Below are 13714 nucleotides of genomic sequence, written 5' to 3' on the forward strand. Positions count from 1 at the left end.
CCCGTGTGGCTGTGCCCATATCCCGATTCCCGGCCTCTCCATGTGAAAGTCCCCGGACTTGGGGACTCTCGGTCCCGCCGGCTCAAGGCCTCGGGCTCCTTCCTGCCTGTCCCGGAGCTGCGGGCTCGGGGCTGCGGGCTCTGTGTCCGCCCGGCTCAGTTCTGCAGGCTCTGTGTCTGCCCGGCTCAGTGCTACAGGCTCTCTATCTCTCCGCCTGGCTCAATTTTACAGGCTCCCTGCCGGCCCGGTTCGATTCTGCAGGCTCAGTGCAGTCCCAGCCCCGCACAGCCGTAGCCCATTAGGGATGAGGCTCGGCCGCAGCCCCGTTCCCAGTCACCACAATCTGTGTGCCCGCAGTGAGTGACATCGCTGTGTGAGGAACTGGAGTATTGCTAACATGTAACACAGCTGTCGAGACTGAAATTAATTGGCAGGCGTGTGCCACTCGATTTTTCTTAAATCGCTTTCACTGCTGTTCCCAGGAGAGGCTGTGAATGTGGGATTGATAATCCTGGTTCTTGTTTTGCCGAGGTGTTTCCTGTTAAAGCACCTGTGTTCTGATAACCCCCAGCTTTTACCCAGCCAAGAGAACTTTTTATGTGCTACCCCTGTTACTCAGCGTTGACATCACTCAGGTCCAGGAAGGTGTCCCTTTCTCTGGTCATTTAGGAGCTGTGAATTCTCTGACTTGACTGGATGGTCTGTGCTTGAAGGTTACAGGTTTGGACAATTCAGTGGCCACAAGCAACTGTAAAATGCCATAAATGGAACAGTATCATGGCTGGAGCTATCCAGGGTCCTGAAGAGTAACAACTGGCTCCGTAAGTACCGCTGTCCTAAATGGAATTCTGAAAAAAGCAGCACCAGCTCCTGTGGGTGGTGAGGTCTTGGTCAGCAAATGGTGTTAAGGAAAAAGCTTTTGTGCCTAGGAATAGGCTGTGTTCAGTTTGAACTTCTCTCGTGTTCTTTGGGATTTACTTATATTTCTAAACAAAGATAAACAGTCAGCCCCCCTCCAAAAGGACTCGTTGATTCCCCTTTGAAACAAAGCATTAAATCCCCAAACCATCTATGTCAGAGGAGATTGGAATTTGCCAAGTGCTACTTCAAAACTCAGGCTAGTGTGACTGGTCCGTGATGCACTTTAGAGATTTAAAGTCTGGCTTCTTGCTTCTTCCTTCCAGCCTGTGGTTTTAATCTTCTGTGGAGCTGTGCTGAACAGAACAGCTGGCCTGTAATTGGGGGAGATTGCTGCAGCCACTTATCTCTGTGGGTGTTACTCCTGCTCTCAGCATTATTTCAGTTAAAATGGTTATCATTTTCATCTATAGTGTCTTCCTAAGACAAAAATAAGCATGTGCCACTTACCTTTTCAGTGTTATTGAATCATTTTTGAATCATTTCAGTATAGAATGATTTACTTTTTTGTTTTTTCCTTGGTTTTTTTTTTTTTTTTTTTTTTTTTTTTTTTTTTTTTTTTTCCTGCTGATCCATGGCCATAGCCCAGGAGAAGTTTGGCATTGTTATCACTCTCAGTCTATTTAACAGAAGAGAGCAAGATCTAAATAAGCTTAAAAGTTTTTAATTACCAGGACCGGAGTGTCAAAATCCATTAACAATCAAAAAAACAATCCAAAATATTTTATAACCATCCATCCAAATTCTGCAGGTTATTCAGGTCTTGTTACACTGCCTGCTTTTCACACCACGTTACTGTTTTCTTCTAACTCTGAAAAGTTAGAGAGCAAAGCCCCAGGATGAAAGCTCTGCCGAGGATTACCTGGGATTAAATGATGAACACAAAAAGGGTATTAATAAGAAAATAGTTTAGGGCTAGCACAAGTCTTCTCCCCAGAAGACTTCTTCCCCACTTAGAACAGAGTGTCTAAGGCAAAACCTTATATCCTGGTGGGTCTGCTCTGTGCAGAAATGTCTCTTTAGCCATTTTTGTTTTAATGGTTTGTGCTAATGTGGGCTGGAACAAATGTAATGGATGTAGGGGGTAAGAAAAGAAACATTAGAGCAGAAGGGGTTCAGTTTAAAATGATTTTCAGACAAAAAGAAAGCTGAATATAGTGCACAATACAATTCTGGCTTGGAAGAGAAGGTGGTTGAGACTGAAAGCAAACGCAGCACAAGAGAAATGTGAAGTGCTGTCTTATAAACTGTGTATTTCTCCTGCTCTGTCAGTTTATTCATAATACTCTGTCTTTAAAGTAAATAAATAAACAGCCTGGATTTCTTTTCCCATTTTTCTTTTTGCCATTTGTACACTTTATTCAAAACCATTTCTTTTCAGCAGTTTTTTGTCTTTCTTTCCATGGCAACAAAGAGGCAAGGCTCCTTTGCTAAAGCAATACAGCCGCCAAAACACAACCAAAACCCTCTTTGTGCTAAGGTGGGCACAAATCCACACCTGTTGTTAGAACTGCTGACATGATTGACCAATAATGATGATAATGAGACAGTTCCTAGCAATGCATTATTAATAATGATGGAGTCACCCACAGCTGGTGGTGATCTCTAAGTTTTATTACACTAAGGCAGCCTTAAAATGTTCACATCATTTACAGCTTTATCACACTCTGCTCATCTGAGAAGGCAGGAGGAAGAAAAAGAGGAATGGCTGAGCAATAACAAAGATCTCTGATGCTTCCATTTTCTCACTCTGTGAATGGATCAAACAGCTCCAAATCCACAGGGCTTTGAAACAGGAGCAGCACTGGAAGAGGGAGATTGCAGTCAGATAGAACAGACATGCATTTGTCTGGACCTTGATTGGGCTGCTTTTGTGGTTGACATTTGGGAGCATAAAAGCGTTAGGGAGAAGTAACAATGGCATTTTTAGATGAAATAGTAGTAGATTAAAAAAAATAATTTTGTACTAAATACCACTGTAATATTATGTCTTGCAGTAAATTTTTAACTATTCCGAAGTGATAATCAGTTTTCTTTCCTGTAAAAGGATCCATAGTCTAAGGAGACTCTTGAGTGGCAGCCTAGATATGAGAAATGTTATTTGAATTAGGCACAGTTTATATTCTTATCCATGTTTATAGTACTTTCCAGAGGCTCTCTCTCACTTTTAGGCCCTCTTCACAAAAGCACATGCAATAAAAATGTTACTGCCGCCAGCTTGTATGCCTGAAAGGTCAATTCTTCTTTTTGTTCTAACTTTATCAGTTTCTTTAATAAAAGATATTAACGCTCTTCACAAACCTGTGTCACAGAGAGAAGAAAAATATCCCCAGCTCCAACGAAAATATCACTTCTATTTAATGATTAAAACAAATCAGTCTGAGAGAAGACATAAGGCAGCTACCAGAAAATTCTGTTGAGTAGCAAGCTTCAGTTCTCTGGCCATTCTGAAAGCTTTTGTTTTCTTAAAGTAAATTAATTCTCTTAAATTAAAGTACTTAATTTTCTTAAATTAAAGTACTTTCTTAAGCAAAATTGAGCACAATAGAGAAAAAAAAAATCTTTCAAGGCCATGGCTCATACACCAGGAAAAGAATCCTTCTTTCCTGACAATGTGGACCATGCCCTTAATTCCAGAAGGTGCTACAGCAACTCAGTACCAATTCCATTGCTTCAGCCTGACTTGTGGAAGACCAAAATCCTCTCCTCTTTCACTACTAGAAAGGACTGAGGTGACTTTCAGAAAGTACCACTGGATTTATCAGAGGAAACTGATGGGAGGGCACTGCCTAAGGTCTGGAATATGAACACACATCAAAATCATAGGAGATTATTACCAATAGGATCATTCTAATACTAATAGTCATGATTCATAACAAACAACAGTCATTACTTTTCCATAAAATATAACTATTGTGCTGTCAAAATAGTATTTTTTCTAAGAAATATGTAAGTAGTTAATACAAATTAATAGTAACAAATAAAAACTATTGCAATTCCATAAAATGTAACAGTAATTAATAGCAACAAATTCAATTACATTTCTATAATATATAACAGCAATTAATAGCAACAAACAGAAACCATTACATTTCTATAAAATCTTATGGTAATTAACAGTAATGGTCATTACATTTCTATAAATACAATTTACAATACTCAATCATTCCATTGCTATAAACTATAATATTAATAAGAGCAATGCTAATAAAATGTTAGCCTAGTGCAGGTAACAAGACCTGTGGTGTTTATACCAAGCAGAACACAAACCCCAGCTCCAATTTTGAGCTAGAGCATTTTTGTTCCAGGGTCAGCATTTAAATTCCTCCCCTCTCTGGGTGTGAATATGAGACAAGTTATCCCTGTATGACAGGGAAGAGCCAAGCCTTTGCAGAGTTCATCAGCACACTGTGCTCTGCATGGTCACTGCCTGATTATTCAAAGGTGTTTGTGGAAAAATAAGTCTAAAGTTCAGCGTTGGGGGATGATCACTCTTTCTGCACCATTTAAGCACATCATCTCATTTCTGAGTGGTGCTGATTACAACAATTCATGGGCAACCACAGTCATTTTCTGAATGGAAGGGCGAGAGAGATGTGACCCTGTCACATAAAACAAAGCCCATGCTGCAGTGAGCAGTGCTAACAGGCTGGGGGGGGGGGGGGGGGGGGCGCGCTGTTTCCATGTGTGATTAAATGCAGCTCATTGGTATAATGCCTTCCCATTTAAACAGCTTAATTTGTAAATGGCCAGATAATTGTGTAATTGTGGTATTTCTGTTCCCTGTGATGAACCTGTCTAACGGTGCTGGGAAAATAAAACTGCCTGCAAGCATCCCCAGCTCTGCTCCATGTGGGGCTCACAGCTGGGCCCTGAAGCAGGTAAATGATGTTTGACTTGGCAAGGATATTTACACCTACTAGGGCCAGTTCACTTCTCATTCCAGGAAGGACATTACTCACCATATGCTCCCACAGGCCACTCGGCTGCTTCTGATTCCTCCTTGTGGCAGCTCTCTTGCACAGTGTTGCAGCTGGGAAGCTGCACCATTGCTGTCAAAAGAAGGTCAATCCATTATCAACAGACTTGCTGGACTCTCCTGAAAAAAATACATCCAAAGCATTTTGAATAATCAGCCAAGCCTCAGTGTTCTTTTATGTGTTCCCATTTCACTAAAACACTTGCTGAATACATGTAATTTGAGTCAAATTTGTGTAAATGCCTGTAAAAAAACAGGGATAACACTGAGGATGATAAGGAAAAAACAGCTAGATGTAACCAATTAAATACATCAGGAGATTTGGGAGAAAAGGCCAGATTTGTACAAACAGGCTGTTTGTGCTTTGCTTCTTCATATAGAATCTCCAGAGCCAAATAAAACACAAGTAATTACGGGCAACTTCAGGTGATCTTTAATTCTCTCACTTCACCCAAATGGGACTTGGCACACAATTTTCAAATACAACCACAGTCTGCTGTGAAACTGCACTGCCCCAGGCTATTGGCTCTGCTAAAGGCAAAGGAAAGAGGGGCAGAAAAATGTGAGATCAGGCCAGCAGAGTGGTTTGAGGTTGTCGCCTGTGCCTGTTCCATAACCCTGGGGAGGGTTCCGTGCCACACACGTGTACAGGGCATGCTTCATGCCAAAAATGCTGCAGAGCAATGCCCAGGATGCTCACAGCAGTGTGGGGAGTGCCCAGCAGCTGTGGTAAGACATTCTGCTCTGCACAGCACAAGCCAGGCCAGCACTGAGATGCACCTGCAAAGCACTGCAAACAGAGCCACAGCAGGTGAAACCACAGCATACAACACAAACACACCGTGCAGTACAGCTCTAAAGCCACTACCAACATCATGGGTCTCTATAGGACTCATGGCTACTCTTATATTTTTTTTTTTTTAATAAATATATTTTCTCTTTGGGCGGTTAGAAGCTTTTCACCAAAATCAAGCTTAATTTATTAAACAAATTTATTTCTGTACCAGTATTTTGACCCAAATACTTGCTGCCTTATCTTGGTATTTTCTTCACCGATGTAATTGAAAGATATTCTTGTAGTTCCTTGACTTTAGTTTTGTTAATCTAAACAAGCCTAGCAAAGCTATTTGAACATATCTTTAACAGAGATACTGTCCTTCCTGTAATCAGCCTAGCAGTTCTTTTGTTATCCAGTCCAATAAAGGGATGTGTATAGTTGCAAGGGGACTGTTAACACTGCTCTAAATGAAAACATATCAATGGCTTTTACAGGATTTTTTTTTTTTATTATGCCAAAAACCACCATGCCTGCTACATGAAAAGTGCACTGGTTTTCTCTTGGCAGTGGCAAATGTATGGGTCACAGCCACAGTAAACCAAAAATACTCCCAGACCTTTCTACTGTCTCTTTTTTTTCCCCTTCTGTAACTTCCAAATGATGAACTGCAGAAGTTCTTTTCCCATGGGACATGAATTTATGCAGCACATCTTGTGATAGTAGGATCCAAAGTACATTTCCTTGCATAATTAAGTTAATCTTATTTTTGTTGTTGTACCTGTTGAAAGGCATTTGTTCACACAGAGACAACCCTGACTTCTGTTTTGGCATCAGTTGAAAATTTAAAACGGGGAGGATTTTCCCACACATTAATGAATATTTTAATCAGTACTGAACTCCAGATATCCTTTTTATATCCCCTACCCTAATTTACTTCTGCCTCTGAGTGCTATACCAAACCCATAAGGGCAACAAAGCCTGAGTAGGCAAACTTCAAATGAACACTTTTGAGCTTTACCTTGAGAGGAAACCTTTGTGATTTTGATATGCACACGTTGAGAAGAGCTAATAAAATACATGGTTCTCTGAGCCACTGCTCCTCTTCACTTCACTGCTTCACCTTCCCACCCTGTTACACAACAGCCAGTGCACTCCATTCCTGTTGAGAGATTTAAATTGTGAGCTCTTTGGGCCATGGGTTGTTACCTTTTTGCTTGATGCTTTCACACTTTTTAGTCTCAAGAAGCTAATGACCTTGACTGGACACAAAAAACACATCTCACACAAATTATCCCTTAAGTAGTTCCAGAGCCTTTTTCTTTGGCATCACACAAATTTATTCAATCACAATGAATATGTCTCCAGCTCAAGGCAAATTGTCTAAACTTCTTGCATGATACTCTGCCTTATTTATGAATATTTCAGCTTTTAATTTAACTTGTGTCTACTACACCTTCTGTTTCTTACCATTTTTAAGGACAAATCAGTAATTTCAAAAGCCAAGAATGCTGTTCTGAGTGGCCACCTGACAGTTTGCAAACTCTAAGGCAAAGACTCAAAAAAACTTGGTGACTTTATGTTCCTACCTTACTATATGATATTAAACACCACCACACCTATGAGTTTTACTAAGCTGGAAACAGGCTGGAAGGCAATGGAAAACAATCTCTAAAAGCTTAAGAAACACAATTTTACATGTAGAGTGCCTCTGTGTTTTAAAGATTTTTAAAAACAGAACTGGAATGTCTAAGATTTAAATACCAGCTTGAGCTGTCAAAAATCACTACAGATGTAGGTGAAATTATTTTGCATGTAACAGAATCTAATTCCTGTCTCTCGCTGGGTTTTGGACACAAAACTGGCTGACAACTCACACTGCAGTTATATGAAAACATCACTGTCAAAAGCACAGACAATTCAAATCTTTTTCTACTACACTTGTGGTAAAAAAGACTTTTAAAAGCTTATAGTTGTAAAAAAATAGCACATATATGAGAAAAACAATGGTTTAAGATTACTTCTTTTGCCAAGCATCAAGTAAAATCTTTAGAAATAGATATTGCACTATTCCATGAAGTCAGAAGAAGGTAAAGACTTGCAATTTAATGTCATTATGTAGACACATTCCTATAATATTGTCATCATCTACTACCTAAGACAATGAAACCAATCCAAAAACTTCACCTTAAAATAAGTAGCATTTTATACTGGAAAAAACCTGAATACATATGGCAACCTAGTGCACTATTCAAATTAATCCAGTCAATCCATATTTAAAACTCATTGAGATTCTCAAACTTAGGAGAAAAAAACCTCTAAATATTCCCCCCATGGACAGCACTGCAATTAATAACATGCTGAGTGTAAAATGTGTGGGGTCTTTCCTTCTCCTTAACATGTCTGAAGGATTCTCTTGCAGATTTCTGTTTTAAAGTCCACAGGCCAAAGAACTTCAATCACATGGGCTTTCCGGTGTGAAGTTGTTGATATTGTCATAACTCTGACCCTACATCCCAAATGAGGTAACCACTTCATTATCTAGAGAATAGCAACCATTCAAGATGTGGAAAGGAAGGAATAAATGGAAAATCTTTATCTCTAGATATTCAGAACTTGAATAACATCTCCTATTCAGAAGATATGAAGCACTGCAAAATATCACTGTTCAACAACAAAAAAAAAAAAAAAAAAAAAAAAAAAAAGAAAGAGGGAGAGAGACAAAGCAGGATTTGAGCTCAATTCTTGGATGAATTTGAAGGACAAATAAGGTAAATGACTGCAAGAACAATGCAGATGCTTGGGGCTTTTATGGCATATTGGAGACTTGTTTTGTGATAGAAATTTTCACACCACAAGGCTTTCAGCATAACCTCAACACTTTCCTACAATTTAATTTCTTCCTTTATTCAGACATGGAAAGTTTTCACAGTGGAAAAGTACAGACAACTGGTGGGAAAGCTCACTTAAGCACTGCTGGATGAAACACTGATGTAGAAGGACAGCAGAGGTTCTTTTTTGTGGTAATTATGTTTCTGACAGTCCTTAATGTGATTTTCTACATCAAGAGGAGCCACTAACACAAGTAAGTATTTCCAAGGTTTGTTTTGCAGTTTTCATTGCTAGAAATGTTCTGTTCAGTTCCACTAAAGGGACAGATAATGTACAGGGTGGGGAGGAGAAGTGCTCTCTGCCTCATGTTGTTGGCTTCTCATCCACTACATAGTGTTTGCTGATATGATCACAGTATTTTCCATGAGAAAATGAATTTGGTCAAACTTCTGTTAGGAAAAGTTCAGAATGTAATTAAGATCAGTCTGGAATACTCCAGTGCCATCCTTAGTTTTAGAAAGGACTATATCTTGGAGATCCAGGTTACTCTTATCCCTCTATCCATCAAGCTACTGGCAATTTTGATTTAATAGCAAAATGGAACTGCTGAGGACTTTTCCCATTCTTAAATATTTTACCCGTTAGTGCTTCCATTAGCAATATGTACTTCAAAGAGATGAAAATATAGCTGATCCCATAAAGTATTTTCAGACTATGACTATTATGACACGTATTTCACACTCAATTATTGATGCATTAGAGAATGAAAACTCTTAGAGACAGAAGGCACTGATAAGGGGGCACTCTATTTATTTATCTGAACCGAGTGTGCAATCTGACTGGAAATTTCATCTGAGTTTAAGTGTCTTTGGAACTAAAGGCAGTTATCTAACCTCGGTGCTTATGGTTTTCTTATAATTGCTACTGTAAGCAAGAAAAAAAAAAAAAGCTGCAATATAAGAATTTCCCAAAGAAAGACCAAAGATTAACACAGCACTTATTTATTAAACTCGGTACCACCACCAGCATAGTGATACCTGATGCTCTCAGCCAGGATGCATGATCACTCAGGCACCACTGCTGCTTGCAGCAACTTCTGCATCCAGTTTTCTTGTTGGCTTTTTAATCATCTTACCATTTTACATTAAATTAGAGGCAGATAACTGGAAGGAAAAACCCAGCACCTTTCTACCGACAGCTGCCCGATATTTTCAAAACTGAAAGTGAGGATGAGACCCATTCCAGTAAAACTGACCATGGAGGGCAGCAGAGATTCCTTCCCTTGCCCATTCTCATGCTCCATTCACAGCACAGACCAGTTTGCCTTTGTGCTTCCCTTGTTCCCAGTACAAACTGAACAGAAACACCAGATCAGGGCATTGCTGCTGTGCCCTGCCCTTGCAGCCTTTATGGAGTGGCAGAATCTGCAAGTCAAGATCTTTCCTTTCCCTCAGGAGCATCTCCTGTGCTGCACAGGCATCTGTCTTGTGGCAGTTATAATGTTATTTGGAGTTATCTCCTTCTCTGTCTTATCCGCATTCTTTTCACAGGAGAATTGAGCTGCTTTCCTTGTGGGGCCAAAGCCTGAATACACTGAATGAATTCACAGCAGGAAACCTTCAGGTCTTTTTGGGACAGGCCATGTCATTCCAGAGCATTCCAGAAAAGAAACCAAGCAGTTTCTCCAACTGCTTCTGCACTATAGAGCAACCACTGCCTTTCTGCAAGTCTAAGGCTAGGCCTGATGAACAAAAGGATTTCCAGTCCATCCCCAAGATGTTAAATAGCCATTCCAAATATTATGAAATTAAATAACCTTCTCTATTCTACATAAGCAAACCAAACTGCTACGATTGTGCCATTAAATGCCACATGCAGAGAGGATGAAGAACAAAGCAGCCCATAGATTTTTCTCTGGTTCTGTCAGCAGCACGTGTCTGCCTGTGACAAGGAGTACCTGTATCCATATGCTTCCTGTCAGCCTGGGTGACAAATGCAGCACAGTCTCCGTGCTCCCAGCTAGCAGAGGGAATAAATGATATATAAAGCCCCTCTTTGTCCCTATCCATGGATGGAAGGCATTGCACAGACAAAGACAAATGTGATGGCTGCCTGCTGGCCGGGGAGAGTCAGCCACTGCAGCTGTGAGCTGATTCAGAAAGAAACACAGCTTTATTTTATGTTGATGGGTTTGAACCCAAGCTGAATGTGTTTGTAAATGACTGGGGTGCCATTGTGGCTTGGCTCCCATCTGGTGCTGCAAACTAGGCCTGCTCTCTCTGGGAAGGCTTGGTGCCACAAGATCCCAGCCCTCTGCCAACCTGCATGGAAACAAACAGCTCCTCCCTCCTCAGCATAGCTCAGCCAGACACACAGGGGGAGAGAGGACATCCCAGCTGCTTGCTGTCACTAACAGCAAATTCCCAGGAGGACTGGGGACACCTGAGAGAAGACTCCACTGTGTAATGATCTGACAGGTGCAGGACTTCCACAATGTCAAAATTTGTCTTCCAAGTGGCAATGCCAAAAAAACTGACTATCATTTCTGCAAGGCTCAGCTTATTAAATTGCAGTGAAGGAAAACAAAAGGTCACACCAGAGTGAAGTTTCACTTTTGCTCCTCCTTACTTGGTCTAGCCCCTTCTACTTCCCACATTCCAGCAAAGGAAAGGTCCAGGCTCCTACAGAAATATATGGTGATCTTAGTAAAACATTTTATGCAAAGAAGCGTATCAGAGGAAATTAATACAATTGGGCTCAGACAAAAGGTGGTGTTGATGTCCCTTGACTCCTCTAATTGATGAAGATACACTGAACCTAAAGGGAATTATGACCCAGCAGATGGGGTGAGAGCTGTCTCCCAGCAGTGGCCACGAAGTCCTGCTGGTGATACCTGATGTGTTTGGCTGACTTGAGAGCCCTGCTTAGGTCTGAGGTTCCATCTCATGTTTTTCAGATGATTAAAGCTTTATTAAACCCAGCCAAACATTAGGCTTTTAAGCTCATACACCACATTCATCACTGAATCACTCTCTGTGATGTGTATTACTGTTAAGTAATACACAAACCTGCAATTTCAGAAATAAAATGTGACACCTCTCAGGCAACTGGGGCAGCAGTGATCATTCTAGAATAACACCACTGAAATAGAAGATGCTGTTGGCTGTTATTACAGGGCCTGTTTCCATAAATCTCCTATAAAACCCATATGCACAGCAACCATTTGCAAGTGAAAACAGTGGCTGATGTGTGCAATTGTTTATTCTGAATACAGAACAGACATCTGCATGAGAAAATCGATGTGCATGCAAATTTCCTCCAAAACTCACAGAGACAGCTTTGAGCCAAAGCCACAAATGCTTTTTGGAGTTTTCCTGTTGATTTCAGGGATTTTTGCCCACAGATGTTATTTCCACACCACTGACTTTACTCCACTGCTCTTAAATATCAAGGAGAACCCTAAGTTTTCTTTACCTACAGCACAGTTAAACTGATATTGAGTCAAACCAAGTCCAAATACTCTAAGAAGGGATAATCTCAAGAAGTAAGCTTGATAGTCACTAAATAATAAAGCATGAATCATACTGCTATTTATCTTCTCCTGCAGTGGATATTTGCAAGCAAAAAAAAAAAATGGATTTCTTCTATTTATTTACCTATTTTCCCCTCCAGGAAGTCTGTTTAATGAGGAAAACCCATCAAACTCTTGAAACCCATGTGTACAGGTTAAAGCTTTTCAGTAAAGAAAACTCTTCTAAAGCTCAAATATGTCTCACAGTTATAGCTTTCTGTTGCTGATAAGGGATCAAAAAAAATATAAGTGTGAAAATAAAATATGCTGAAGAGCTTTTGAATTCTGTAATTGTGTTTGTGTTGCAATGGGGTTTTCTTTTGTTTGTTTCAATTGGAAAGCACTCAATAATTGGAAAGCTACCAGGTTGCCCTCAGGCAGAAAAGTACCACCAACACATCACGAGAAGAACCAAGGGATATTTGGTGCATCTCTGTTCCATACATTTGCTACTACCCAAGGGTTTGGGCCCTTCATCTGCTCCTCTATTGGTACAGTGGCATCTTCTGCTTCAAATTCTCCCAGTCACCACAGGGCAGGCACCATCTGTGTGCACCAGGTCCAAACTACTGGGGAGGTCTCAAATAGAAACGAGGAGTGGCAAACAAGCACCAGTGACCTCCAGCACTTCTAAGGGTTGATCAGTGTAGGAACAGTCACTTGTTTTGCTTTGCCAAATTCTCTCAAGATTCCTCCTGAGAAATTAAAATTTCTATTCCTCTGGCTTAAGGTGCCACACTTTAATAAGATGAGTTGTTGTTCTTGGTTTGCTGACTGATAAGGTTTGGAGCACGTTTACTTTTCTGTTCCGTTGCGTGTGAGCTCGCAGTGAGCTGGAAGGAACAATTTATAAATGAGATGAATTTGTATAGATTAGCCAAGAGCCTACTGACTGAGAGTATAGCAACGTCTAAATATTTAGATGAATTAAGCAGCAAGGAAAGATAAATATTCTTGAAAAGAACACATTTAGTAGGCCACTGAAGTATGACTAGGAATAAATAAAAACAAGCACACTAAAAATGTAAGAACACAGAGGAAAGGTGTAGCAGTATAACGAGGCAAAAAAAAGTTTGCATGTCTTTATTTATCCCTCTCCCATCACTAAGTCTAAGTTTATAACCTCCAAAATATTGAATACTGGTTAGGTGAATGACCATAGCTGTTCTGTATCACTGTTTTCAACTGAGCAGCTTGGAACACACATTGTTCCTGTTCTCCACGTTAAAATAACTGCTTTACATTCCTGTCCCTGCCTGTAGGCAAACATACATCTCCTTTTATATGTAACACACTCATATATACACATAGGAAGGGATTATATCATGTCTTTTTTTCCTTTACCTTGGAAAACAAAAATGTTGGCATGGATTCCTGTCTGCCTCCTGATTCTAACAATCTGGGAGGGAGGAAGAAATCTTGCTCTCACACTGAATAAACCATCATCACAAAGACTGGGCACAATTCTTCTAGTCTTTCCTGCACTGCTTTTGTGGTGAGTTTTTTCCCCTCTTTCCTTAGTGAAGAACAATGGATCACCAGGCAACATGACACAGCAAGTGGACAATCTCTGTAGCATCCAAGTACCTCCCCCAGTATTGCTTTAAACTCTCCTAAATAAAAAGATAAATCTAATTGT

General features: G+C 40.3%; 1 protein-coding gene across 1 annotated transcript in view; it reads right to left on the reverse strand.

Moving 5' to 3' along the window:
- Positions 1-2637: 2637 nt before the first annotated feature.
- Positions 2638-13714, reverse strand: part of LOC310911757 (uncharacterized protein) — a gene marked incomplete at its 5' end in the record, with an annotated part of 45001 nt that continues 33924 nt past the window's right edge. Inside the window, 2 exons of the mRNA XM_083865679.1 lie at positions 2638-2722; positions 4881-4970. Coding sequence (XP_083721805.1) covers positions 2664-2722; positions 4881-4970 — 149 coding nt within the window. The 3' untranslated portion in view covers positions 2638-2663. The remainder of the gene's footprint in view (positions 2723-4880; positions 4971-13714) is intronic.

This window comes from Zosterops lateralis (assembly GCF_965231275.1).
Source record: "Zosterops lateralis genome assembly, chromosome: 7".
NCBI lineage: Eukaryota > Metazoa > Chordata > Aves > Passeriformes > Zosteropidae > Zosterops > Zosterops lateralis.